The following is a 27,228-nucleotide window of genomic DNA, read 5'->3' as shown; positions in this document are numbered from 1 at the left end:
TGTTTTGGGTTACAGAGGGAAATAGATAAAGTGCAGAGCTGGGCTGAGAAGTGGCAAATGGAGTTTAATGCAGAAAAGTGTGAGGTAGTTCACTTGAGAAGAAATAACAGGAATGCAGAGTACTGGGCTAATGGTAAAATATTTGGCAGTGTAGATGAACAGAGAGAACTCGGTGCCCAGGTGCATAAATCCCTGAAAGTTGCCACCCAGGTTGATAGGATTGTTAAGAAGGCATATGTGTATTCATGTTTATTGGTCGGGGGATTGAGTTTCAGAACCATGAGGTCATCCTTCAGCTGTACAAGACACTGGTAAGGCCGCACCAGGAGTATTGCATGCAATCTGATCACTGCATTATAGGAAGGATGTGGAAGCTTTGGAAAGGTTTCAGAGGAGATTTACTAGGATGTTGCATGGTATTGAAGGAAGGTTTTACCAGGAAAGGCTGAGGGGACTGAGGCTGTTTTTGTTGGAGAGAAGAAGATTGAGAGGTGACTTCATCAAGACGTATAAGATACTCAGAGGGTTAGATAGGGTGAACAGTGAGAGCCGTTTTCCTCAAATGGTGAAGGCTAACATGAGGGGACATAGCTTTAAACTGAGGGGTGATAGATTTAGGACAGATATCAGGGGTAGTTTCTTTACTTAGAGAGTAGCAGGGGTATGGAACGGCCTATCTGCAACAGTAGCAGACTCACCAATGTTAAGGGCATTTAAATGGGCATTAGACATACCTATGGATAATAATAGAACGGTGTAAGTTAGATGGACTTCAGATTAATTTCACAGGTTGGCGCAACATGGCAGGCCAAAGGGCCTGTATTGCGCTGTAACGTTCTATGTTCTCAGCTGTTTTGAATCTGTTGGTACATGTATTTAAGCTGTTGTATCTTCTGCCCAATGGAAGAGAGTGGAAGAGATTATAACCGGGGTGGGGAGGGGCCTTTGATTATTTTGGCTGCCTTCCCAATGCAGTGAACGGCATAGGTGGAGTCAACGGATGTAAGGTTGGCTTGCGTGATGGACCGGGCTGTGTTAACAACTTTCAGTAGTTTCTTACAGAGCTAAGCGGAGCAGTTGCCGTGCCAAGCCATAATGCATCTGGATTGAATGCTTTCTGTGGTGCAATCTGTAAAAATTAGAAAGAGTCTTTAAAAACATGCCAAATTTCCTTCACCTCCTGAAGAAGTAGAGATGTTATTGTTGTCATGTTTTGTGACCATAGTATCAACGTAGGTGGACCAGGACAGATTGTTGGTGATCATCACTTTTAGAAACTTGACCCTCTCGACCATCTCCACCTCAGCTCTATTGAAAGTAGACAGGGTCGTGCCATCCATCTTCCTGCCTGACGTCAATGTTTTTTTGTTTTGCTGACATTGACGGAGAGATTGTTATCTTTACACCATGCCACCAAGCACTTTTTCCTGAATTCTTTCCTGTATTCTGTCTTGTCATTGATTGAGATCCAACATACAACAATGGTGCCATCACCAAACTTGTTGATGCAGCTAGGACGAAACTTGGCCACATTGCCATTTGTGTATAGGGAGTATAGGAAGGGACTGAATAGTAGTGGCATATGGAAGTAAATGATGAAAACAGGTTGCACTCCCTTGGTTACAAAGGATCAGGCTGACCCACATTGGTGGCTGTTTAATCTGGGAGCACTATTAACCCAATATTGTTTTAGTGGTAGGAAAGGAACAGGAGAGGCAGGCAGATAGACCACACAGAAATATATTTTTCTAACCCTGCTGGGCCTATTCAATATTAGGCGAAAATGTGGGCAGTTTTAGTCACACATAACACCAGAAATGGGAAGCTCCAAGTACATTGACACGCAGTCTGAGAGTCAGAACAGGAATGATTGACCACACTTGCTGATATGGACTTTACAAGTTCCATCATCTATTACAGTTTCAACAGCTTGACGGGAGGAGTCGGTGTCATTCCAACATTAAATCATTTGATATATATTGGCGGGGAGAGTTTTCAATAGCAGTGGCTGTAAAAGATTCGTTGTGAGTGTCTCTATCTGTCTGTCTGTTCACCTGACTGTGCTGTAGATCATTCCATTTCTTCTGTGTGAGTCTGTAGTGTCAGCAGAACCCCCCTCCCTCCCGGCTGAGCCAGTAGCGGAGTACGGGGCGGTGGGCAGACCTGCCTTCCCCTGTTCCCCACCAGCCATCCCCTTTTCGGAGGCTGGAGGCCAGACTCGGCTCCTCCCATCGTCTGTTGGCTGAGGGCGCCCCGTTTCCCGAGCCCCCGGCTGAAAGGCAGTATTTCATCCGGGGAGCGCTCCCTTACCCTGCCCTGCTATTTTTAGCATCAGACGCCGGAATATAAAGCAGTGGACTAGAGTGTAAAGTCAGGGGCAGGTCTGTGCAGTGATCGGAGGGGGAGGAGAGACAGACAGCGAGAGGGAGGGAGGGAGGGAGGGAGAGAGAGAAAGGGAGGGCAGGCAGACTCTGCAATAAAAAGGAAGGAGGGACATACACAGCGGTCGGTACTGCTTTCTTTTTTATATATGAGCGGTAACGCAGATCGCTTGTGGAGCTTTGTGTGTGTGAATGGCAGGGGTTCGCTAAGAGACCAGCCCTGGGGAGGGGGAGGCACTCCAACCTTGACATGTTGACCAGCGCTGTGTAAAAAGAGGCAGCAGCAGCAGCAGCAGCGACTTGGGGGTAAGTTCCTGGGCAAGGACCGTCTTGTTCGTGTCGTGTCAGTTTGGATTTAAACCTTCCTTAAAGTAAAACAGCTCTCCAGATTTATGCCTTAACTTGAACCCCCACCACCAGCACCAGCCAATGTTATTTCATTTCCAAAGTAACAATATTCCACTCGAACCTGACACTCCTTTCACAATAAGTCTGCCCTCGAATGCAATCCGAACATATTGTGTAATTATAATTGTACATTTTCAAACCTCATCAGTCCACTCGATGTTGCGTCTACCTCAGGGTAATGTGCTGTCTTATAGTTTATTTAATTTAGAATTATGGATTTTAATGTTATGATGCGTTCTCTTGGTAACAATGCCGTGATAGTTGTTTTCAGAACATTTTATAACGTTGATATTATTGTGTCTTTTGGCCTTTGTGATTATGATACTTTTAAATACTGAGGTAACTTGTTATTAGCTGAATGTGAGGCTTGCTGGTTATGGAGCAGGTACACTTCAGTTTCTGGTGATTCCTGTATGAATGTTCTCAGGCCTCACCTGTAGGCTCCACGAAAACAATTTATTTTCACTTGATATTTTTGTGATTATTCAGTTGTTCTTTATTAAACTTTATTGCTACTGATTGTTTCTTGAGACCTTCAATCTTTCATCCTCGCCCAATGCCCATTCACCCCAGTACATCGGCCCAAAAGAGACTGGTTCACACTAAATTTGAAAAAGCTGCTGAGCATTTACTCAAGGATGGTGACCCGACATTAGCTTTTAATAGAGAATTGGATATTAGATGCGGGTGACTGAGACTGTCGGTGAAGAACACATTCTGAAATGTTGTCCAATGACCCAACATTTTTTCAGAACTTGCCCCAAATCAGTATCGATCTCCTTCTCTATCCAGCTTCCTCTTGAAATTGTAGGAATATTGTCAGGTGAGGAGGAGAGGGCTGTCCAATGAATGGAACTGTCAGAGTATTACAAATTGCAAAGTGAAACTCTGCTACTTGATGTGATTGGAAGTGTGAACACAGTAAAAACGAGTGACAAGATAGTAATATAACATTGGGGTTCAGAAAACTGACCTGGCAATCACAGCATTTATCTCATGGTTAACAACTTGACTAGATTATTCCCTTGTCCCTTAGATTCTTTAGATGTCTTATAATTCACTTGAGTCATAGAGTCATAGTTATACAGCACAGAAACAGACCTTTTGGTCCAACTCGTCAATGCCTGTCAGATATTCTGAACTGATCTAGTCCCATTTACCAGCATTTAGCAAACATCCTTCTAAACCCTTCCTATTCATATACCCATCCAGATTACTTTTAAATATTGCGATTGTACCAGCCTCCACCACTTCCTCTAGCTACTCATTCCATACACGCACCACCATCTATGTGAAAAAATTACCCCATGGGTCCCTTTCAAATCTTTCCCTTCTCACCTTAAACCTATACTTTCTAGTTTTGGATTCCCCTACTTTGGAGAAAAGACTTTGTCTATTTATCTTATGCATGCCCCTCAGACTCTGACATTCCAGGGAAAATAGCCCTACCCTATTCAGTCTCTACCTACAGCTCAAATCCTCCAGTCCCAGCTACATCCTTGTAAATCTTTTCTGAACCCTTTCAAGTTTAACAACATCTTTCCTATAGTAGGGAGACCAGAATTGTGCACAGTATTCCAACCATTGCCTAACCAATGTCCGATACAGGTGCAACATAGCTTCCCAACTCCTGTACTCAATGCACTGACCAATGGAGGCAAGTGTACCAAATACCTTCTTCACCATCCTGTCTATCTGAGACTCCACTTTCAAGGAACTATGCCCCTGCACCCCCAGGTATCTTTGTTCAGCAACACTTCCCAGGGCCCTACCATTAACTGTATAAGTTCTGCCCTGTTTTGTCTTAACAAAATGCAACACTTCACATTTATCTAAATTAAACTCCATCTATCACTCCTCGGCACATTGGCTCATCTGATCAAGATACCTTTCTACTGTGAGACAATCTTCTTCGCTATCTACAAAACACCAATTTTGGTGTCATCTACAAACTTACTAACCACATTTATAGAAATGATGAAAAGTATGGGACCCAGCACCAATCCTTGAAGCACACCATTGGTCATAGGCCTCCGGTCTGAAAAATAACACTCCACCACTACCCACTGTCTCCTACCTTCAAGCTAATTTTGTATCCATTTGGCTGGCTCTCCCTGGGTTCCACGTGATGTAACCATGTCAACCAACCTACCATGCCGAACCTTGTTGATGTCCGTATAGACAATATCCACCACTCTGCCTTCACCAATCTTCTTTGTCACATCTTCACAAAACTCAGTCAAGTTGGTGAAACATGGTTTCCCACCGACAAACCCATATTAAGTATCCCTAGTCAGTCCTTGCCTTTCCAAATGCCTTTTAAATCCTATCCTTCAGAGTCATAGAGATGTGCAGCATGGAAATAGACTCTTCGGTCCAACTCGTCCATGCTGCCCAGATATCCTAAACTGATCTAATCCTATTTGCCAGCATTTGACCCATATCCCTCTAAACCCTTCCTATTCATGTACCCATCTAGATGCCTTTTAAATGTTGTAATCATACCCGCCTCTGGCAGCTCATTCCATGCTCGCACCACCCCCTGGTTGAAACGTTGCTCCTCAAGACCCTTTTGAGTCTTTCCCCTCTCACCTTAAATCTGTATCCTCGAGTTTTGGATTCCCCTTGCCTGTGAAAAAGACCTTGGCTCTTCACCCTATTCATGCCCCTTGTGATTTATAAATGTCTATAAAGTCACCCCCTCAGCCTCTGGCACTCCAAGTAAAAAAGCCCCAACATATTCAGCCTCTTTCTGTAGCTCAATCCCATCAATCCCAGCCACATCCTGTTATGACACTTCAAGTGCCCATCTATACATTTTAAACGTTGTGAGATTTTCTGCCTCAACTACCTTCCCAAACAGTGCATTCCAGATCCCCACCAAATCTTGAATGAAAAATTAATTCATCAAATCCATTTTAAACTTTCTGCCCCTCAACTTGAAATTATGTTCCCTTGATATTGACCCTTCCACAAAGGGGAGCAACTGTTTTCTATCCACCGTGTCCATGGGTTCCTGTATCCTGTATCAGGTCCACCCCCAATTTCCTCTGACCCAAAGAAAACAACCCAAGCTTAACCATTCTCTCTCCATTTTTGAAATGCTACCTAACAGGCAACATCCCAGTGAATCTCCTTTGTGCTCCATCCAGTGCAATCACATCCTTCCTATAGTGCAGTGACCAGAACTGCACACAGTACTCCAGCTGTGGCCTAACCAAAGTTTTGTAAAGCACCAAACTAACCTCCCTGCTCTTATAACCTATGCCACAACTGATAAAGACAAGGGTCCTTTTTGTTTTCTTAACCTGTCCTGCCACCTTTAGGATTTGTGGATGAGAATCCCAAGATCTCCCTGTTCCTCTGAGCTTCCTAGTCTCCTGTCATTCATCGAGTACTCTCTTGTCTTGTTACTTCTTCCAAAGTGTATCACCTCACATTTTTCAGGGGTGAATTTCAGCTGCTGCAGATCTACCTATCTGACCAATCTGTGGATATCATCCTGTGACCGAACACCTTCCTCCTCACAGTCAACAATCCAACCAATCTTTGTGACATCCGCACACTTACTTATCATCCACTCCCCACATTCTCATCTACATCATTTCTGAATATGGGACTCAGCTGTGATCCCTATGGTATACCACTGCACACCAGGCTCCAGGCGCACAAACAGCTTTCCATCACCACCACCCTCTGCCTCCTCTCACTGAACCAATTTTGGAGTCACCTTGCCAGGTTCTCATTCTTTATGCCAAGTGTAGTTAGGTAGGAGAGAGAGGTTTAACAATTAGTTTAACTTCAATCTAGAGAAATTAACCCAGCACCAAATTAGGTCAGGGAACAGTAATGCATCAATTGAACATCTGATTAAGTAGATACTGTCCTGTAGAAGTTAATGAAGGATATTCTCAATCAGACTTTACCTTCTTAGCTCTTGCTTTTGCTTTGAAACAGAAAATGAGTAGTATTTTTAAAATGTATAAATTTTGCATGAATATATTACAGTGTTTTATTACGTTTGTATATCCTTGTATGTAGTGAGGAAGTGGTGGGTTTTGTAGTAATGTCATTGTTTGAAAATCTAGTGGTCCAGGTTGATATGCTGGGAACAGGGCTTCATATTCCATCTTCCATTGGAAGCTGATGGAATTTAAAGTCAAATAGTTAGATGAAATCTCAATAATACTGTCATTCTTATTGTTGTGAAAACTCATCAGGTTCTCTCATGCCCTTTAGGGAATGAAATCAGCCATCCTTACCAAGTCTGGTCTAAATGAGACTCCAGATGCACACCAACTCTTAACTGCCCTCTGAAATAGCCTTATGAAACCACTCAGTTCAAGCACAATTTGGGATGCGCAACAAATGCTGGCTTCGCTGGCAGTGCCACATCCCAGGAAATCATGTTTTTTAAATCCTGAGGTGCAGCATTCACTAAATTAACCTTTCTCTCCAATCTTTCATGATTCTCTGATTGTGCAATTTGTCTTGTTAAATTTCACAATGCAATTATTTCTGTATTAATCTGTGCACAGTGCACCCTTTCTTATGCAGTGAACTAAGACGGAGAGTAATGAATTTACATACAGCTAACTTGAATGCAGTAGGACTCTCAGAACCAGAATCAATTTATATCAAGAGCCAACTGTCCATTTATAGAAAATTAGTTTTCTCCATACAGATTGACATGTGCCTATTTCATGGGTTTGCATTTGGCTGCAAATAGAAGTCAGTGAATTATTGACCTTAGATCTCAGAAACCAGGCCACACTCATGGAAGGGTAGGGACATAGAAATAGGTGTAGACCATTCATTGTCTTGAGCTTGCTGTGCTGTTAAATAGGAACATGTCCAGTTGAATACTTCAGTGCCTTTTACACATAACCCTTTATGCCAGAAATCAGATCTCTCTTTAAATAAACTCAGAAACCCAACAGTGTGGAAACACGCCCTTCAGCCCAATAAGTCCACACCAACCCACCGAAGAGTAACCCGCCTAGGCCCATTCCCCCTAACTAATGCACCTAACCCCCACACCCCTGAGCACTATGGTCAATTTAGCATGGCCAATTCACCTAACTTGCACATCTTTGGACTGTGGGAGGAAACCGGAGCAAACCCGTACAAAGACGGGGAGAATGTGCAAATTCCACACAGAAGAGTCGCCCAAGGCTGGAATCAAACCCAGGTCCCTGGTGCTATAAGGCAACAATGCTAAGCACTGTGCCATTCAGAGACTGAGTTTCCACAGTCCTCTGGCGTAGAAAATTCCAAAGATTCATCACCCCTTTAGTTAAAAAAAAGTTCTCCTCATCTTGGTTCTAAATGACATGCTGTTTATTTTGAAATTGTGCTTGCTCTCCAACCAGGAAAATATCTTCCCTGCATCCACCCTGTTCTTCCCTTTATATGTTTTGTAGGTTTCAATGAGATCACCTCTCAATTGTTCGAACATGCACCCAGTTTGCCCAATGTCTTTTCATAGGACAGTCCCACTGTCCTGGAAACAAGATTGGTCAATCCCTGTTGCACTCACTCTATGGCAATAATACCCTTCTTGAGGTAAGGGGACCACAAATGCACATAGCTTTGCTGCTTTGTTCCATGTTGTATCTCATCTGATTACTGTCGCAACAGCACTTTTCTTTGTAAGAAAGAAATAATTCTGATCTTGATGACAGAGTAGCAAAAATGTGAGATTTTTGGCAATTAGTATTTAAGCAGGGGAAGAGCAGGAAGTTGACCTTTTCCGAGAATTGTTGCAAGGAAGTTGGTTGGGGGTTGGGGTAGTTGGTGAAGCTGGAAGCTTCAGCTTTGTCGATCGAATGGATCCGCAGCTGCTTTCTCAGCAGCTTGCATGATTTTTTTTTTCTCTCATTGTGTTTTCCATGGCAACGTTTCTATAACTTTGTTTTTAAGCAAGATTTAACTGTCATAAGAAATTTTCTACTCTCTAAATATGGTGCTGTGAATCATTTCAGACATGAAACGAGGCTTCAAGGCTGATGAGACAATTCTCAGCTGTTTCATAACACAAGTTGTTTTTGCTTGACCAGTGTCAGATTTCGCTGTTCAAAACTATGACAGAGTGTTGAGTCATTGAGAGCTAAAGTATACAGTAGTGTGCGAGTACAAAGGCTTAACAAAATAATGAAACAACAGTTCATGAAAGAAAAACAATAGTCGCATTGTTCAGGAAGAAGAAATCTATTGAATAATTCCCAGCATCTACTGAGTTTCTCTACACTAAAGTTCTGCAAATTCTGTTGCATCGCTTTGACGAAGGTGGGATGCCAAAATGAAAGGTCAGCTAATTTCAAAACACATCTTACCCATATGACACACAAGCAAAATACTAGAGATGTTGGAAGTCTAAAATCAAATCAGAAAGTGCTGGAGAAATTTGGTAGGTCAGGCAGCATCTGTGGAGAGATAAACTGATGTAATGTTTCCGGGCTATTGCCCTTGATCGAAACCCTACCCTTAATTTTGTGACAGCAACATGACATTCAACAAGAATCCTGCCTGAACAAAAGGACAGGGAATATGACATCCAGGTAACTTTATTTTTTAGACAAGAAAAATGGAAAAAAATGTAGTTAATTCTAGTTAAAGTTGGATTTTATTTATTATGGATGATCAAAACATTGTTGATTAATGTACAGAAACACAGAAGTGTGTATCTTGGCTACTCTTTATATTTAGGTGAAAGTGAAGACTGCAGATGCTGGAGATTGGAGTCGAAGAGTGTGTTGCTGGAAAAGCACAGCCGGTCAGGCAGCTTCCAAGGAGCAGGAGAGTCGATGTTTCCAGCATAAACCCTTCATCCTGATTTTCCTGCTCCATGGATGCTGCCTGACTGGCTGTGCTGTCTATATCTTATTGGCAATAATTCATTTTGCAGTATTTAAATCACAAAGGACAAATCAAAAATGATTGATTTTATTGCTTATGAAGAGGAGTGAAAGTAATTTCATGGTTTTACATGAATTTTGTTTGGCAACTTAGATATAGCTTACCAGTCCTCAGATGGTGAGAGGACAGAGCTTTAAATTGAGGGGTGATCAATTTAGGACAGCTAGGGGTAGTTGCTTCACTCATAGAGTAGTAGGGGTGTGGAACGGCCTGCCTGCAACAGAAGTAGACTCGCCAACATTAAGGGCATTTAAATGGGCAATGGACATACATATGGGTGTTAATGGAATGGTGTAGGTTAGATGGGCATCAGATTATTCGGCATAACATCGAGGGCCGAAAGGCCTGTACTGCGCTGTAAAGTTCTATGTTCTAATCATAGTAACTGTGTAATATTATGCTCACTGCATTCCCATGCAGCTGATTTTCTTTACTATATTCACCCAAGTTCACTTTGTATTTGTCCAGCCCTTGAGCCTTCTGCTTACTTCTACACAAAACAGGAAACAAGCCATAGAAAAGAATGACTTCCATTTTGGGATTTATCTCCTATTTTGTTCTTGATATTGAATCCACTAATTCCCCAAAACAAAGACAGAGCAGATGCGATCATTGCATACTTTCTCTTTGTCCCCAGAGGTCTTCCAAATGTGATGTCCTCTCTAAATGTTTGAGGTTGTACTATTTAAATTCGTGTTATTGTATTGGGCTGCTGCTTTAAAGAGAAGGGAGTGAAGAATAAATTTGATACTGGATTCTAAACCTGAACATCGCCACCATTCAATCTCTCTCTTGTCTTTTAAAAATTCTAAACTCTCTTTCACTTAATATTTGGCCATCTTGTTTATTAACTGTTTTATACAACATAATGTCAAAAGTGTGCCTGATAAAACACTTCTGATCGGCCCCAGATCACTTATTAAAGGTGCTATATCAATGCAAGCCAAAGTGTATGAGGTTGACTTTGGTATCCATAAGTGTAGCCCTGGAAAATCTTCCTTGGTATTTGACTTTTCTGATTGTCTGTTATTTTTGACCACTACACTCTCAATATTTCAGGGATGCACCTTATCTCGTCCCTTTGTAATTAGGATGGCCTGATATTAGATGTTATTTTTGAGATAAGCTGAGGCATTGCATGGAACATCCAAGCTGGCCAAATCAGCTGAGATATTAGTTTTATGGATATGGTGCAAAGCGCCGATTCAAATTGTGTCCTTTTGTCACATTACAAATGGTTGATCACTGACCATATTTATAAAGGTGCATATGATTTGCACAACTCAATTTAAATTTGTATTGAAATAAGCAGTCTAGTTGAGTAACAGGTCTTTTCAACCTATGCATTTTGAAATGCTGTATCTCTTCAAAGGGTTGCAGCAAGACCTATCAATGGTTGAGCTTGTGTCACTGCAGTGATGTTACTGAAATTCTCACTGGTATCATGAATGTGTCACATGAGTGAAGTGCTATCTGTGTACTAATGTTTTTAATACGTAAAAATAATGAGTCATTTCTGTAATGCACCAGTTCTATAAAATCTATGGATTTCTAGTCAAAGTTGACGATTGTATGCAAAGGTAGAAGGTTAATATTATTATGTAGATGGTCTGTCTGGTTTTTGTTTGTGCTTTTGATGTCGGGGGATCTGTTAGATGGACAGCTGGTTTATAATTGAGAGTGAGGCTAACAGTGTAGGTTCAATTCCTACACTAATTGCCATGAAGGTCTCTCCTTCTCAATCTCTCCTCTCACCTAAGGCATGGTGACCCTTAGGTTAAACCACCAACACCAGCTGTCTCCCTCTCTTTAATGAGAAAGTAGCTCAATGATCCGATGGGACTACAGCAACTTTAACTTTCCTTGTTGATGTCCACTTATTATCCAGAAAACTACCCACATTTTTACTCTTGCCTCGGACAGTATGATTGCTAGTTAGTCTATTTAGTGAGGACGTGAGGGAAAATTGTGTGATGAATCAAGTCGTATATTAATCCCCAATTCTTAAATCTCAGTTACTTAATCTGATGAAACAATGGCTCACTTTTATACAGCCCTTCTTTAATAGGAAGGTGTCCCAAGCCATGTCAGAAGTCTTCGGAAATTAGGGATATTGAGATGATATTGAAAATGTAATTGATCTAAAATGTTTGTATGTGTGTACAGTCATTCCTTCCAATTCAACCAAACTTTTGTTCGATAACACCTCTTCAGTCAAGGTCATAATGGAGACAATGGTTCAGAGTGCCAAGCACAGAAAAGGTGGAGAGGGAGAGTGATGCTCAAAAGGATAGTATCAGAGAAACTGAGTTTCTAAATAAAGGGCTCATAACACTAAACTAGATTATGGAATTGAAGAGGAGTGAAATATTTCAGGAATTCAAACAGAAATTGAAAATTTTGAAACACTGGGGGAATTAAAGCAATTGCAGATCAGCCTGGTCATAAATATTGGACCAAGCATAATTTGGTGTAGAATTGAACTTGATTTGTAGAGCTTTGGATGATTTAAATTTTGTGCAGATAAGAGCCAGAAACTTATTGCAGTAATTGAGTTCAAAGGTAACAATGACAAAGATAAAGGCTTTATACAGATGTGAAGATATGGGAGAGGAACCACATAATATTGTGAGCTCAAAGTAGACAGTCTTTGTAATGGAGGAGATATGGGTCCGGAAATTTCACAACGGATCAATTGAGGCATGGTTGGAAGGTGGGAGTCCACACATAAATTCCATGTGTAATTCAGAAATTAATATTTTAAAGCGTTTATCCATAATTTCCTCCATGGAGCTATAGAGCCTGAATTACCCTAAAGCGCTTATCACCTTATTTATGAAAGTGAAGCACAGAAGGAGAATCTCAAGATCATGGCACCCATTCTCTTTGAATAAGCCCTTCACAAGGTCATGTCCCCTGCCTTTCCCCAGTTCTCCTCAATTTTTCAAATACTTATTCACCTCCATTTTGAAAGTTACTATGAATTCTGCTTCTTTTTTCATTAATGGTAAGGAATTCTGTTTCCTAATTACTAATCACTATCTACTTCTGTAATTGAAACATTCAGAGGTCAGTTAATTCAGTTGGCTGGTTTGCAATACAGGCTGATGCTGACAGTGTGAGTTCAATTCCTGTTTCCATGGACAAGATGGTCAAGAAGGCATAAGGCTTTCATTGGTCAAGGCATAGAATATAAAATTAGTAAGTCGTACTGCACTATATGGAACTTCAGTTAGGCCACATTTGGAATATTGTGTACAGTTCTGGTGGCCACACTACTAGAAGGATGGTAAGGCTTTGGAGAAGGTACAGAAATGTTTAGCAGGATGTTGTCTAGTTTGGAGGGTATTTGCTGTGAGGAGAGATTGGACAAACTTGATTTGCTTTCACTTCAATGCTGAAGGATGAGGGGAGCCCTAATGCAAAATAATGAAAGGCATGGATAGAATGGATAGTCAAAGTCGTTTTTTACCCCCAGGTTGAAATGTCAGTTACTAGGGGACATGGGTTTAAGCTTAAAAGGAGATGTGAAAGGCATGTTTTTACACAGAGAATGGTAAGTTCCTGGAATGCGCTGCCTGAGGAGGTGGTAGATGCAGTAAAGATAGCAATGTTTAAGAGGCATTTTGATCGATACATTAGTAGGCAGGGCTACAGACTGTGTAAAAGCAAAAAGCTTTTAGTTTAGAAAGGCATCATGCGTCAGTGCAGTCTTGGTGGCCAAAGGGCCTGTTCCTGTGCTGTACTGTTCTTTGTTCCAGCTGAGATGATGAGGGACTGTCCTTCTCAACCTCTTCCCTTGCCTGACATGTGGTGACCCTCAGATTAAGCCACTGCTAATTGTCTTTCTCTTTTATGAGAGAGTGCAGCCCTGTCAGACTATGGCAACTTTACCCAAACAAAACCACACAGTTCTTTCCATTTTTGCAACTTGCCTCCTCTCTTTCATCTAAGTTCCTAACACCCCAATTTTCTTTTTACCTGAAGTAATTTTGAGCCCTCCTTAGATTCCATTTTAACTTCCAGCGCCCACGTTTTCAAATCCAAAATCTGTTGTCTCTCAGCACAAATCCAGGAGGACTGATAGCTCCGTGTTGGCAGGAAGGAGGCTGATGCCACCAGAGCTGAGAGAACATTCCACCACGCAAATTAAGTGCTGGGATGTGTTGGTTTCCATACTACTGCCAGTAGTGGGAGGAACGGAGAGGGAAGCCTATGGCTGACTTAACGCACAAATCCATTGCTAAAATCACAGCTACTCAGCATGACCCACCAGGGAATCCTCACAAAAATTATGGCCTTGGTCTTATTGATCTCTCTTGGCAACTCTGACCTACTGTTATTTGGTATTGCGGGATTCTGCAACTTTATTATTTTAATTAGGCCTCCACCTACTGAAATCCTGTTGATGAAAATATTGAGAAGCTAATCACATAGGCCTTTTATTAAATGACAGTGCTAAACACAATGTAGGTGCCGCTGGCAAGTTCTGTATTTGTTGCCCATTTCTAATTGCACTTAAAGGTGGTAATAAGATTAGATTCCCTACAGTGTGGAAACAGGCCCTTCAGCCCAACCAGTCCACACCAACCAGTCCACACCAACCCTCCGAAGAGTAACCCACCCAGACCCATCTCCCTCTGACTAATGCACCTAACATTATGGGCAATTTAACATGGCCAATTCACCTGACTTGCACATCTTTGGACTGTGGGAGGAAACCAGAGCACCTGGAGGAAACCCATGCAGACACAGGGAGAATATGCTAACTCCACACAGACAGTCACCCGAGGCTGGAATGAGAATACATTTTTGAACTGCTGCAGTCCGTGTAATGGAGGGTCACCACAGTGCTGTGAGAACACAGTTCCAGGATTTTAACCCAGTGACAGTAATGGAAGGTTGATTTGGTTCCAAATCAGGACAGTACATGGTATGGAGAGGAACTTGCTTCCATGTATCTGTTGGTTATCTTTCGAAGTAATGCATCTTGTACATAATACACGGTATGTACTGGTGGTGCAGGGAGTGAATACTTAACATAATGGATAGCGTACCAATCAAGTTTATCTTGTTCATTTGTGGGGTGTGGGCATCCCTGGCTGGCCAGCATTTGTTGCCCATCCCTGGTTGATGGTGTTGAGCTGCCTTCTTGAACCGCTGTATCCACCTGCTCTGGGATGACACACAAAGACCTTAGGGAGGGAATTCCAGGTTTTTGGTGCAACAACAGTGAAGAAATGGCGATATATTTACAAGTCAGGATGGTGAGTGATTTGGAGGGGAATTTGAAGGTGGTGGTGTTCCCATGTATCTACTGCCCTTGTCCTTCTAGATGGAAATGGTTGTGGGTTTGGAAGGTGCTGTCTGAGGATCTTTCCCCCTCAAAGTGGGTTGCTTTGTCCTGAATGGTGATTTATGTCTTCCAGATGATGGATAGGCTTTGGGGAGTCAGGAGGTGAGTTACACACTGCAAGCTTAGAATCTAATCTCTCTGCTCTTCTCATTTATCATTCTCTTTAACCAATTGTTCCCTATTTCTGCATTTATATAAAACATTCAGGTTGCAGTTCCCTACATTCAAGTTTATTGAGTAGTAGTTTTGACATTGTGAAGGATATACATCATTATTCCAGTCCCTTCTGTTTGAAAATATCTGTTAAATATTACGCTGTCCCTTAACCAATTTCTTGACACTGCTTTGCATGTGCAATTCTATTAATAAGTTCTTTCATATGTTACTTACCAGACATACATTGAACATTCACGTTCACTATGCTATTTGAATTTCCTTTTGCCAAATGATTCTATTCTTCTGTGCTAAATGTGCAAGGTAAAATATTTAAAAGGGACTTGAGGGGCAACTTTTTCACACAGAAGTTGGTGCATGTAAAGAATAAGCTGTCAGAGGAAGTGATGGAGGTGGATATAGTTACAAATCTTAGAGTCATAGAGATGTACAGCATGGAAACAGACCCTTTGGTCCAACTCGTCCATGCTGACCAGATATCCCAACCCAATCTAGTCCCACCTACCAGCACCCGGCCCATATCCCTCCAAACCCTTCCTATTCATATACCCATCCAAATGCCTCTTAAATGTTGCAATTGTAACAGCCTCCACCACTTCCTCTGGCAGCTCATTCCATACACATACCACCTTCTGCGTGAAAAAGTAGTCCCATAGGTCTCTTTTATATCTTTCCCCTCTCACCCTAAACCTATGCCCTCTAGTTCTGGACTCCCTGACCCCAAGGAAAAGACTTTGCCTATTTACCCTATCCATGCCCCTCATAATTTTGTAAACCTCTATAAGGTCACCCCTCAGGCTCCAACGCTCCAGGGAAAACAGCCCCAGCCTGTTCAGCCTCTCCCTATAGCTTAAATCCTCCAACCCTGGCAACATCCTTGTAAATCTTTTCTGAACCCTTTCAAGTTTCACAACATCTTTCCGATAGGAAGGAGACCAGAATTGCACGCAATATTCCAACAGTGGCCTAACCAATGTCCTGTACAGCCGCAACTTGACCTCCCAACTCCTATACTCAATACTCTGACCAATAAAGGAAAACATACCAAATGCCTTCTTCACTATCCTATCTACCTGCGACTCCACTTTCAAGGAGCTATGAACCTGCACTCCAAGGTCTCTTTGTTCAGCAACACTCCCTAGGACCATACCATTAAGTGTATAAGTCCTGCTAAGATTTGCTTTCCCAAAATGCAGCACCTCACCTTTATCTGAATTAAACTCCATCTGCCACTTCTCAGTCCATTGGCCCATCTGGTCAAGTTTCCTGATGAAGGGCTTTTGCCCGAAACGTCGATTTCGAAGCACCTTGGATGCTGCCTGAACTGCTGTGCTCTTCCAGCACAACTAATCCAGAATCTGGTTTCCAGCATCTGCGGTCATTGTTTTTACCCCATCTGGTTAAGATCCTGTTGAAATCTGAGGTAACCCTCTTCGCTGTCCACTACACCTCCAATTTTGGTGTCATCTGCAAACTTACTAACTGTACCTCTTATGCTCCCATCCAAATCATTTATGTAAATGACAAAAAGTAGAGGACCCAACACTGATCCTTGTGGCACTCCACTGGTCACAGGCCTCCAGTTTGAAAAACAACCCTCCACCACCTTATGTCTTCTACCTTTGAGCCAGTTTGGACAAGTACATGAGTAGGTAATATAGAGGGATATGAGCCAAACGGAGGCAAATGGGACTAGTTAAGTTTAGGAAATCTGGTCGGCATGGACGAGTTGGACTGAAGGGGCTGCTTCTGTTCTATATGACTATGATTCTAATTGTCATTTCCTCTCTTAAAGAACTTGAATAAATCTATCTGCAGGAATGTGTCTTTTACAAATGCATTGTAAAAATTCTCTGTAAAATGTGCCTTTCTGAACGAATATTATCTTTTTCACTTAATACGGTCTTTGGAGACTTACCAATTTCTGATGTTAGATTGAAGAGCTGAATATTTTGGTGCTAGATTTTCCAGCTGAGGTATGACCAATCTTTAGACTGAGTCAAATCATCTGCAGAACTTTGCATCGGGGGGTGGAAGTGAATGTTGTGCTGCAAGCTGAGTTAGTAGGGTTTGAGAGCAAAGCAAATCACTTAAAACATAGATCACAAGCAAGGTTACTGAATAATGGGTTCCAGTGTGCACCACATATTTGCAGAGCACAAAGTTGTGTATTCATTTTTATCCATGAAACTTTGCCACCTTGATCTTACACGTAAAAGTCTCTCTTGCGTGCACGGTGGCACAGTGGTTAGCACTACTGCCTCACAGTGCCAGACACACCGGTTCAATTCCCGCCTCAGGCAACTGTCTATGTGGAGTTTGCACATTCTCCCCATGTCTGCATGGGTTTCCTCTGGGTGCTCCAGTTTCCTCCCACATCACAAGGATGTGCAGGTTAGGTGAATTGGCCATGCCAAATCGCCCATAGTGTTAGGTGTAGGGGAATGGGTCTGGGTGGGTTGCTCTTTGAAGGGTCGGATTGGACTTGTTGGGCTGAACGGCCTGTTTCCACACTGTACGTAATCTAAGAATCTAATGGAAGAATTATTCACATGGACATACATGGAATAGTGTAGGTGGGATGGGCTTCAGATTAGTATGACAGTGCGGTGCAACATCGAGGGCCAAAGGGCCTGTACTGCGCTGTAATGTTCTATGTTCTATGGTGCACTCTGTTCTAAAAATACCGCTTTCAGAAATGCCACTTGAGTGACCTATGGCCTGGTGGTATCATGTATCCTCAGCAAGCTTCCCAGTCTCCAAATTCTTCAATCACAGCTGGCTCATCTAGGGGGAAGGGAAAGTAGATATTTATCAATTTGTGTACCAGTTGGCAGTGTTCTTGAGAACAAATTTGCTTCCTCCCTGCCAAATCATTGAATTGTGAGATTTAAATGAGTCAGAGAATCAGAACTTGTAAAGTGAGGAAGGAAATGAAGAAATTTCTCAGTGTGATCTCATGGTAAATAGAGGTTTGTGGAAGGGAGAACCAGGAACTACAGTGTGACCAGTTGGAATGGAACTTTGTTATAGAGTCAGTCACACCAGCAGGAACAATTGCCTCAACTCTCCTTTCCTGCCCACTTCCTTTACCCCATTACTAATAAAAAAATCTGTCTGTCTCCTTCTTAAATTTACTTAATGACCGGGCATTCACCACAATCTGAGGTAGTGATACCCTTTGAGAGCGCTTTCACAGCTCTGTTTTCAATCTGCCACCCCTGAGCCGAAAACTGTGACCTCTCATTCTGGTATCTGAATGCTTACTTCTATTAACTTAGCAATGATTGGAAATGAGAAAAAATGTAACCTATAACCTTTTTCTGTAAAAGTGCAGTCTTAAATCCTCAGCAAGTGCATTCGCAGATCTACTATATGGTCTGAAATGTTAATAGATCTCTTACTCGTGGAGGAACAATATAACACTTCCATCAAAATAGCACAATTTTTTTGCCTAGCTCACAAAGACACTATTATCCTGAAGTTATCTAATGTACTTCAGACTGCTCAGCAATACTTGTGTTTCTCTCAAAGTTGATCTGAATGCCAATTTTCACCAGACCCATGAATGTGATACTTGTGAGCTTCTGAAGTACTACAGTAATCTGCTTTGTTTAAGTTTTTCTTTATCATTAATTTAAATTTAAAGGCCAGAAAAGTGCAGGGTGGTAGTTGTTGGTATTTAATGGCATTCAGCAATTCCAAAGAAATTTGCTCGTCGAATCATTTCTTCAGGCCCATCTACCCCAACCACTGTATAATTCCTCAAAGTTTTCAGAAGAGCAGATTCACCCACCAATCAGCGCCAGTCACTTGACTTTTAAATAAGGACTTGCTTTTTGAATTCAAGTGTCCAAATTCAAACAGTACCCTGTTCAAATAGATTTGCAATCTATCTGAATCATAAGACGCAAATACTTTTCTAACACTTCCCCAGTGTCACTAACTTTGTGCATTGTCTTGTGTACAGAAATGGTTCAACAGTATTTCACAGCTTGATAGTTAAATATTTTTCCAATATTTCAGTCTCTAAAAGCTGCAACTCTTCAACAAGGAAGTACCCAATGAATGGCAGGACACTAGTAAGCTCAGAGGAATGGAGGGATCTTGGGATGCTAGTCCTCAAATTCCTAAAAGTGACAGGACAAGTAAACAGAGTGATTAAGAAGGTGTGCAGGACTGTTGCCTTTATCAGTCAAGGTATTAGAGCAGGGAGCTTATGCTGGAGCTGTACAGGAGTTTGGTGAGGCTGCATCTGGAGTACTACATTTCTGGTCACCACACTATGGGTACAAAGTAATTGCTCTGGAGGGAATGCAGATGTGGTTCACCAGGAAGTTGTCTGGGATCAGAGAATCCCTACACTGTGGAAGTAAGCCATTTGGCCCATTGAGTCCACACTGACTCTCTGAAGAGTGTCCCACCCAGATCCATCCCCCATCTCATCCCTGTAACTCTGCATTTCCCATGGCTAATCCATTAACCTAAAGATCACTGGACACTATGGGCAATTTTGCATGTCCTATCTGCCTTATCCTGCACATCTTTGGACTGTGGGAGGAAGCCAGAGCACCCAGGGGAAAACCCACACAAACACTAAGAGACTGTGCAAAGTCTATACAGTCTCCCAAGGCTCAAATCAAACCCAGGTGCTGTGAGGCAGCAGTGCTAACCACTGAGCCACCATGCCACCCACAGTCAGGATGGAGCAGTTTAGCTATTGAAGAGAAGCTGGATACGCTCAGGTGTGCCACAAGGGAATTTCCTTGTGAACTGAAATGAGAAGGGTTAGGCAAAAGCTTGATATGGGGAAGCTTGTCTCCACAGAAAGTGGTTGAGGCCAAAACATTAAATATTTTCAAGCAGGAGTTAGATACAGTTCCAGGGGCTAAAAGGTGTGGGGAGAGAGTGGGAACAAGGTACCGAGTTGGATGATCAACTATGATCATCTTGTATGGTGGAGCAGGCAAAGGCCAAATGTCCTACTCCTGCTCCGATATATTTCAGTGTTGTAAAGTGGCAGAAAGAGGTGAAGCATCATTGCTGTTTAGAGAAGAAATTCTGGAGCCTGTGGTAAGGCACAGCAGTGGTCAGATATGGCCAATTCACCTAACCTGCGCATTTTTGGACTGTGGGAGAAAACCAGAGCACCTGGAGGAAACCCACACAGACACAGGGAGAGTGTGCAAACTCCACACAGACAGTTGCCCGAGGCAGGAATTGACACTGTGAGGCAGCAGTGCTAATCACTGAGCCACTGTGCTGCCCATGGAGGGATTTGGGTCGGGTGCTGGCAGGTGGGACTAGATTGGGTTGGAATGTCTGGTCAGCACGGATGAGTTGGACCGAAGGGTCTGTTTCCGTGCTGTACATCTCTATGACTCTATGAGAAAGCAGGCTGCCATTTATCTGGAGCTTGAAGAGTTCAGTGAGGAGTAGATTGTAAAATTATAAATGGGAGGAGGTGAGAACTTGAATGTTGAAACTTCAGGTTGTAAACTTCAGAGTTATGGCATTGTAAAGTAGAGAGTTGGAAAGTTTTAAGTAGAGAATTCTAAAGTTTTTAAAGGCCTGATCAGTTTAAATATATGATCACCAGTGGTGGAAGAATGGAAATAGAGGATACTGGAAAACTGGTTGAACTTACACAGATGGGGAAGGAAGAAGCCATGGAGGGGCAAAGATGAGAATTTAAGTGTGAGATGATAAGTACCCCTCCTTTCAGCATCATATTTTCTCCTTGCTCTCTGTAACGTTTGAATGCTTTTGCGATTGTCAATAAACTATCTAAGGCAAATTGCTTCAAGAGTTTTTAAATAAGAGCAATTATGGATTTAACATTGTTTTCTATCCTTCTTTATTTTGCAGATTAAATAGAACATGGCAACAAGTGCTGTTCCAAGTGATAATCTCCCCACATACAAACTTGTGGTGGTGGGTGATGGTGGTGTTGGAAAAAGTGCTCTCACCATCCAATTCTTTCAAAAGATTTTTGTGCCAGATTATGACCCAACAATTGAAGACTCTTACTTGAAACACACAGAAATCGATGGGCAGTGGGCCATTCTGGATGGTAAGTTTAATTAGATGGGTTATTTATTTATCCCAGTAACAAGTACAGTTTTCCACATTCCAAAAGGATTGTTGCTAAGCAATGGAATGTATTATGTACAGCAACATTTAACCTAATTGTTTTTTATAGAATCCCTACAGTGAGGAAGCAAGCCATTTGGCCCATTGATTCCACACTGACCCTGTTAAGAGCATCCCACTCAGATTCACCCAATCCATGTAACCCTGCATTTCCCATGGGCAATCCACCACAAGTGCACATAGAGTCATAGAGATGTACAGCATGGAAACAGACTCTTCGGTCAAACCCGTCCACACCGACCAGATATCCCAACCCAATCTAATCCCACCTGCCAGCACCCGGCCCATATCCCTCCAAACCCTTCCTATTCATATACCCATCCAAATGCCTCTTAAATGTTGCAATTGTACTAGTCTCCACCATATCCTCTGGCAGCTCATTCCATACACGTACTATTCTCTGCGTGAAAACGTTGCCCCTTAGGTCTCTTTTATATCTTTCCCCTCTCACCCTAAACTTATGCCCTCTAGTTCTGGACTCCCTGACCCCAGGGAAAAGACTTTGTCTATTTATCCTATCCATGCCCCTTATAATTTTGTAAACCCACACAAACACGGGGAGAACGTGCAAACTCCACATGGCCAGACAATCACCAAAGGGTAGAATCGAACCCAGGATCCTGGTGCTTGGGGACGGGGTGCAGGGGGCAAAAGTGCTAACCACTGAGCCACTGTGATGTCCTAACGTTTTATTTTAGAACTTTACCCAAAAGCAAACGAACATTGAGCAATGGTCCTGTTCATGGATGTTATACCAAGCATTGCAAATAAAGTATCAAAATGTTTCCCCTTTCATACCATCACACCCATCCCCACCTGACACCCAACATTCAAATCAATCATTATTGCAGAGAGTAAATAAGAATTGTCAAAAGTTGCTAATTTAAAACCCTGGATGTCTCAGGCATTTTACAGTTTCTGTTTTAGGAGCAACAGCTTGTATTTATATTGTGTTTTGTAACATCACAAAGCTCTGAGTTTCACAGGAGCTTTATTTTACATGATGCCACTGAGCTAAAAAAAGAGACTTGGGACAGATGGGCAAAGGTTTGGTCAGAGATTTATGGAGGCTTTAATGAGTATTTTAAGGGAGGAAAGAGAAGTAAAGAGGCTTCGGCAGAATGTTCCCATACTTGAGGTTTATGCAGTTACCAGCACCACATTAAACCCATCTGGTTCACTAATGTCCTTTTACTGAAATGAATCTGCTCTCCATACAGACTCTGGCCTACATGTGGCTGACTAACAATGATGTGGTTGATACTTAAACACCCTCTGCCAGCCACTCAGTTCAAGGGCAGTTAGGAATGGGTTGAAAATCAAATAGATAGTGATGTCAATGATTCAGACATTCCATGAAAGAATAAAGAAAGCAATTTCAGATGGAATGCTTACCTTTATCTCCGTCATATAGGATTTCATTTGCAACCTTACTAAGGTCTGTTTTAGCACTGTGGGAACCGAATGGAGTGATTTAAACTTAGAGTTCCAGGAATGTAAATGTGCATTTGAGGGACAACAATATGCCTAATGGCTTGGGAGAGAAGCACAAAACCAGAAGATAACTGAATACCCAGAACAAACCAGCACAATTTGGAAGAACAGTACCTCATTTTCCACTTGGGAACTCTGCAGCCTTCTGGACTCAATGTAGAGTTCGATAATTTTAGAGATTGAGGCGCCTTCTTATGTGTCCTTACCCCAACCCTCACACTAGGCCTTACTATCACATGCTTGCCATTACACACTACCCATTGCCAGCCATGAATAGTCCCCACTAGTAGCTATTCATCCTCCCAGGCTGATCACTATCCACTCCTTTGGCTGTCCAACTGTTCTTCCTCTTTGATCTCTATGTCCATCTATCGTTTGCTCCTCACCCCCTCCCCCACCCTACTTTCTACAATAAAAAAACAACTTTTTCCGAGCTACCATCTGAGAAAGGGTCACTCGACCCTAAGTGTTAACTCTGGTTTCTCTCCACAGATGCTACCATACCTGCTGAGCTTTTCCAGCAATTTCTGCTTTTGTTTCCTGATGAAGGATTTATGCTCAAAATGTCGACTCTCCTGCTCCTCACATGCTGCCTGACCTGCTGTGCTTTTCCAGCGTCACACTTTTTGATTTTGTTTCGAGTGTAGAAGATAATTGGAATTGAAAAATCCCAATGAAATTCAGACAATATTAAGATCCCATTTCTTACATCTAGAACATGGTAAAAGGAGCAAAAAGTTTTTTAAAAAGGGGCTGGTGAATCAACATGACAGGGGGCTGTAATTATTATGGTTTTATGGATCTTAGCAGTGACAAGACTCCTTTAAATCTTTACTTTTTTAAAAATAAGATCTTTTTAATGTAGATGTTAAAAACTGAAGTGTGTTTAAAGTCAAACTCAAGTGTTTTCATTTTCTCATTTTATGGCATAGTTTTCAGTGAGATTCATGACAGCAAGTCAACTTCAGCTTTCCTCATGCAATCTTCTACCTTTCAGCTCATTAAATATGTAACCGCCTCTCCACGCCCATTCCATAGAATTGTACATCCGGAGAAGTGTAAATGTTCGCCACTGCCAGGGTTTTGCAATGTTGTTGTGCAATGTTGGCAACATATTTAAACACCAGCTTCATGGCACTTCAGATTGTACAAGCCTGAAACTGCCCTTCACACTGTGATCCTGTAATCTTATCCTGAAGGAAAAGCAAGCTGACTTCTCGTTTCAACCGCAGGGAGGTGCTGGTGGACAGAACTATGTCTTTTTTCTCCCCCCCTCTACTGACGGACATAGAAGATTGCACCACCAGACCCAGCCAACTCGCACTGAGATAACAGTCTGAGTCAGTGAAGTGTCCAGGCCAAAACACAGGGCGTAGCAATGCAGGGAGAAGGTTAATGATTTTCTGCTGTCCACAAGAGAAGTGCCACCATCTTCACTCCACTACTCCGCCTCTCAGGATCACCAGTCATTCTAATTCTGCCACTGTGTGCCCCCTCTCACCAAGATGAGTTTATCTCTCATTATTGCATCCGTCATGTTACTCAATAGCAGTCATTTACCACATCCTCCTAATCTACTCACACTTCCTTTCCTCTGTGCTTCCTGTTCAAACAATGGGAATTCCTTGTCTCTTCTTCTGTTCTGCCTCACACTAATTTCTCTTCCATCCACTTCTATCACATTCAACCCCTCTTTTTGTTTCACTGCAGGAAAGATCGGCCCATCCCCAGACTGGAATCAAACAGACCACTTGACCGACCGTGGCAATACCATCTAACTAATCATGGTCCCCTTTCACCACATAAAGAACTGGCCCCCTTTGACATTCAGCCATCATTCATTTGAAGCACACGCAGTGTGTTTACCTTGTGAGTAGTAGGCCCATGCTGTCAGTGTGATATTGATGTTGCCCAGTATCTTACACTAACATGTTCAACGCATTGACTGGCCAGTGCTGTCTACTACTCCCTCTGTGCTGAAAGGCAATGCATGCCATAAAGCCTGACAGCTTTCAAGCAAGCACAAAGTGAACGAGCCCTAGGAAGATTAGCTAAGAGCCTGTGGAGATGCATGTGTGTCCCTGGGACTAATGCGAACTGGAAGAAGCCTGTAAATCATAGGTCTCCCTGAACTCGCAAGTGAAATTGTCAAAGTCTGAGGTGCTGTGTGAGTTGATCTGAAAGCAGCAATGCTGATGTATGGTGATGTTCATGTGTGTGAAAGAGGAGCTTGAAGGGGCATTGTAGTGAAGAAAGAGTTTGCTGAAATACTACAGCAGGCTGCCAATGGATAACCAGGTAGATGTTTAAGGAAGGACAGGAGAATTGTGAAATGCATAGCGCAATTGGCAAATATTGCAATGCAAGTACGTGGAAATAAGATAGTCACTGCTCATCGACAAAATTCGGAACTTATCATTTAAACCCTGGCCGAGAAACTGATTTTTTCCATTCTTGCCATATTTTCCTGACATTCTCGCCATTGGCTCAAACAGGTTTAAAATTCCAGCTGAAGATTCTAGCGTTTGTACCCTGCCCCTGACTGTCAACATATTAATTTGTGTATTAATGCCTATTTGACTTACATAACAATCCAAAACATGTCAAATTATATTTCTAATCAGCTGTAATCAAATTTGTTTTGCTGAAACAAGCACAACACTCCCCTAAGTGCGTTCTTGATACATTTAGAAAGTTTAAGTTTGCTTCCACACAATTTTCTGTTGGATTGGAAGCTGAAAATTGTATCATGATGCCTGCATTTCTTTTTGAATGAAATAACATTGCAGACTTTAAATCAGACACAGTGTGTAGAAGATGCCAAATATATGGTGACATGAGTACAATGCAATGCATCCCTTTGGACACAATTTATCAATGTGCAATTCTACCAGTCTTCCACTCCTGCCTTATTAAACCTTTTCTTTCTCAAGAAATTATGGAACATAATGGTGGAATATGATTTTCGGATGAATTTTACAAGTAAGATGTCCATCTACTATGTGTCTTTGCTCTCAAACCCAGGTTTACAGAGGGATTTTATTTTTCCTACCAGCTTCCCTTGCCTGCTCACTTGGACTTGCAGTGAGTAGAACCTTGATGGAGGCTATGCTAAGCTTTTGTAACCAGAGCTAATATATTTGTCCCAATAGTAGAACATAGAACATAGAACAATACAGCACAGAACAGGCCCTTCGGCCCACGATGTTGTGCCGAACATTTGTCCTAGCTTAAGCACTCATCCATGTACCTATCCAATTGCCACTTAAAGCTCGCCAATGATTCTGACTCTGCCACTCCCACAGGCAGCGCATTCCATGCCCCCACCACTCTCTGGGTAAAGAACCTACCCCTGACATCTCCCCTATACCTTCCACCCTTCACCTTAAATTTATGTCCCCTTGTAACACTCTGTTGTACCCAGGGAAAAAGTTTCTGATTGTCTACTCTATCTATTCCCCTGATCATCTTATACACCTCTATCAAGTCACCCCTCATTCTTCTCCGTTCCAATGAGAAAAGGCCTAGCACGCTCAACCTATCCTCGTACGACCTATTCTCCATTCCAGGCAACATCCTGGTAAATCTTCTTTGCACCGTCTCCAAAGCTTCCACATCTTTCCTAAAGTGAGGCAACCAGAACTGCACACAGTACTCCAAATGTGGCCTAACCAAACTCCTGTACAGCTGTAACATCACTTCATGACTCTTGAATTCATTCCCTCTGCTAGTGAACGCTAATACACCATAGGCCTTCTTACAAGCTCTATCCACCTGAGTGGCAACTTTCAAAGATCTATGAACATAGACCCCAAGATCCCTCTGCCCCTCCACCTTACTATGAACCCTACCGTTAACCCTGTATTCCACATTCTTATTTGTCTTTCCAAAATGGACAACCTCACACTTGGCAGGGTTGAACTCCATCTGCCACTCCTCAGCCCAGCTCTGCATCATATCTAAGTCCCTTTGCAGCTGACAACAGCCCTCCTCACTATCCACAACTCCACCAATCTTCGTATCATCCGCAAATTTACTGACCCACCCTTCGACCCCCTCTTCCAAGTCATTAATAAAAATTACAAACAGCAGAGGACCCAGAACTGATCGCTGTGGAACTCCACTTGTAACTGGGCTCCAGGCTGAATATTTACCATCTACCACCACTCTCTGACTTCGACCAGTTAGCCAGTTTTCTATCCAACTGGCCAAATTTCCCACTATCCCATGCCTCCTGACTTTCCGCATAAGCCTACCATGGGGAACCTTATCAAATGCCTTACTAAAATCCATGTATACTACATCCACTGCTCTACCCTCATCCACATGCTTGGTCACCTCCTC

General features: G+C 42.3%; 1 protein-coding gene across 2 annotated transcripts in view; it reads left to right on the top strand.

Moving 5' to 3' along the window:
• The first annotated feature begins 2,157 nt into the window (after positions 1-2,157).
• The window catches only part of mrasa (muscle RAS oncogene homolog a), a 62,821-nt gene continuing 37,750 nt past the window's right edge, over positions 2,158-27,228 (top strand). The window contains exons 1-3 of one of the 2 annotated variants that reach the window (XM_043694239.2): positions 2,158-2,687; positions 8,213-8,354; positions 21,106-21,310. In XM_043694239.2, coding sequence (XP_043550174.1) covers positions 21,118-21,310 — 193 coding nt within the window. In that variant the 5' untranslated portion in view covers positions 2,158-2,687; positions 8,213-8,354; positions 21,106-21,117. The remainder of the gene's footprint in view (positions 2,688-8,212; positions 8,355-21,105; positions 21,311-27,228) is intronic. The other variant, XM_043694238.2, reaches the window with a different exon arrangement.

The sequence above is a fragment of the Chiloscyllium plagiosum genome, unplaced genomic scaffold (genome assembly GCF_037043375.1).
Source record: "Chiloscyllium plagiosum isolate Xiang-an unplaced genomic scaffold, Cpla_swu_hap1 HiC_scaffold_7, whole genome shotgun sequence".
NCBI lineage: Eukaryota > Metazoa > Chordata > Chondrichthyes > Orectolobiformes > Hemiscylliidae > Chiloscyllium > Chiloscyllium plagiosum.
The sequence above is the reverse complement of the archived record's forward strand: the minus strand, read 5'-3'. Positions and strand labels throughout refer to the sequence as shown.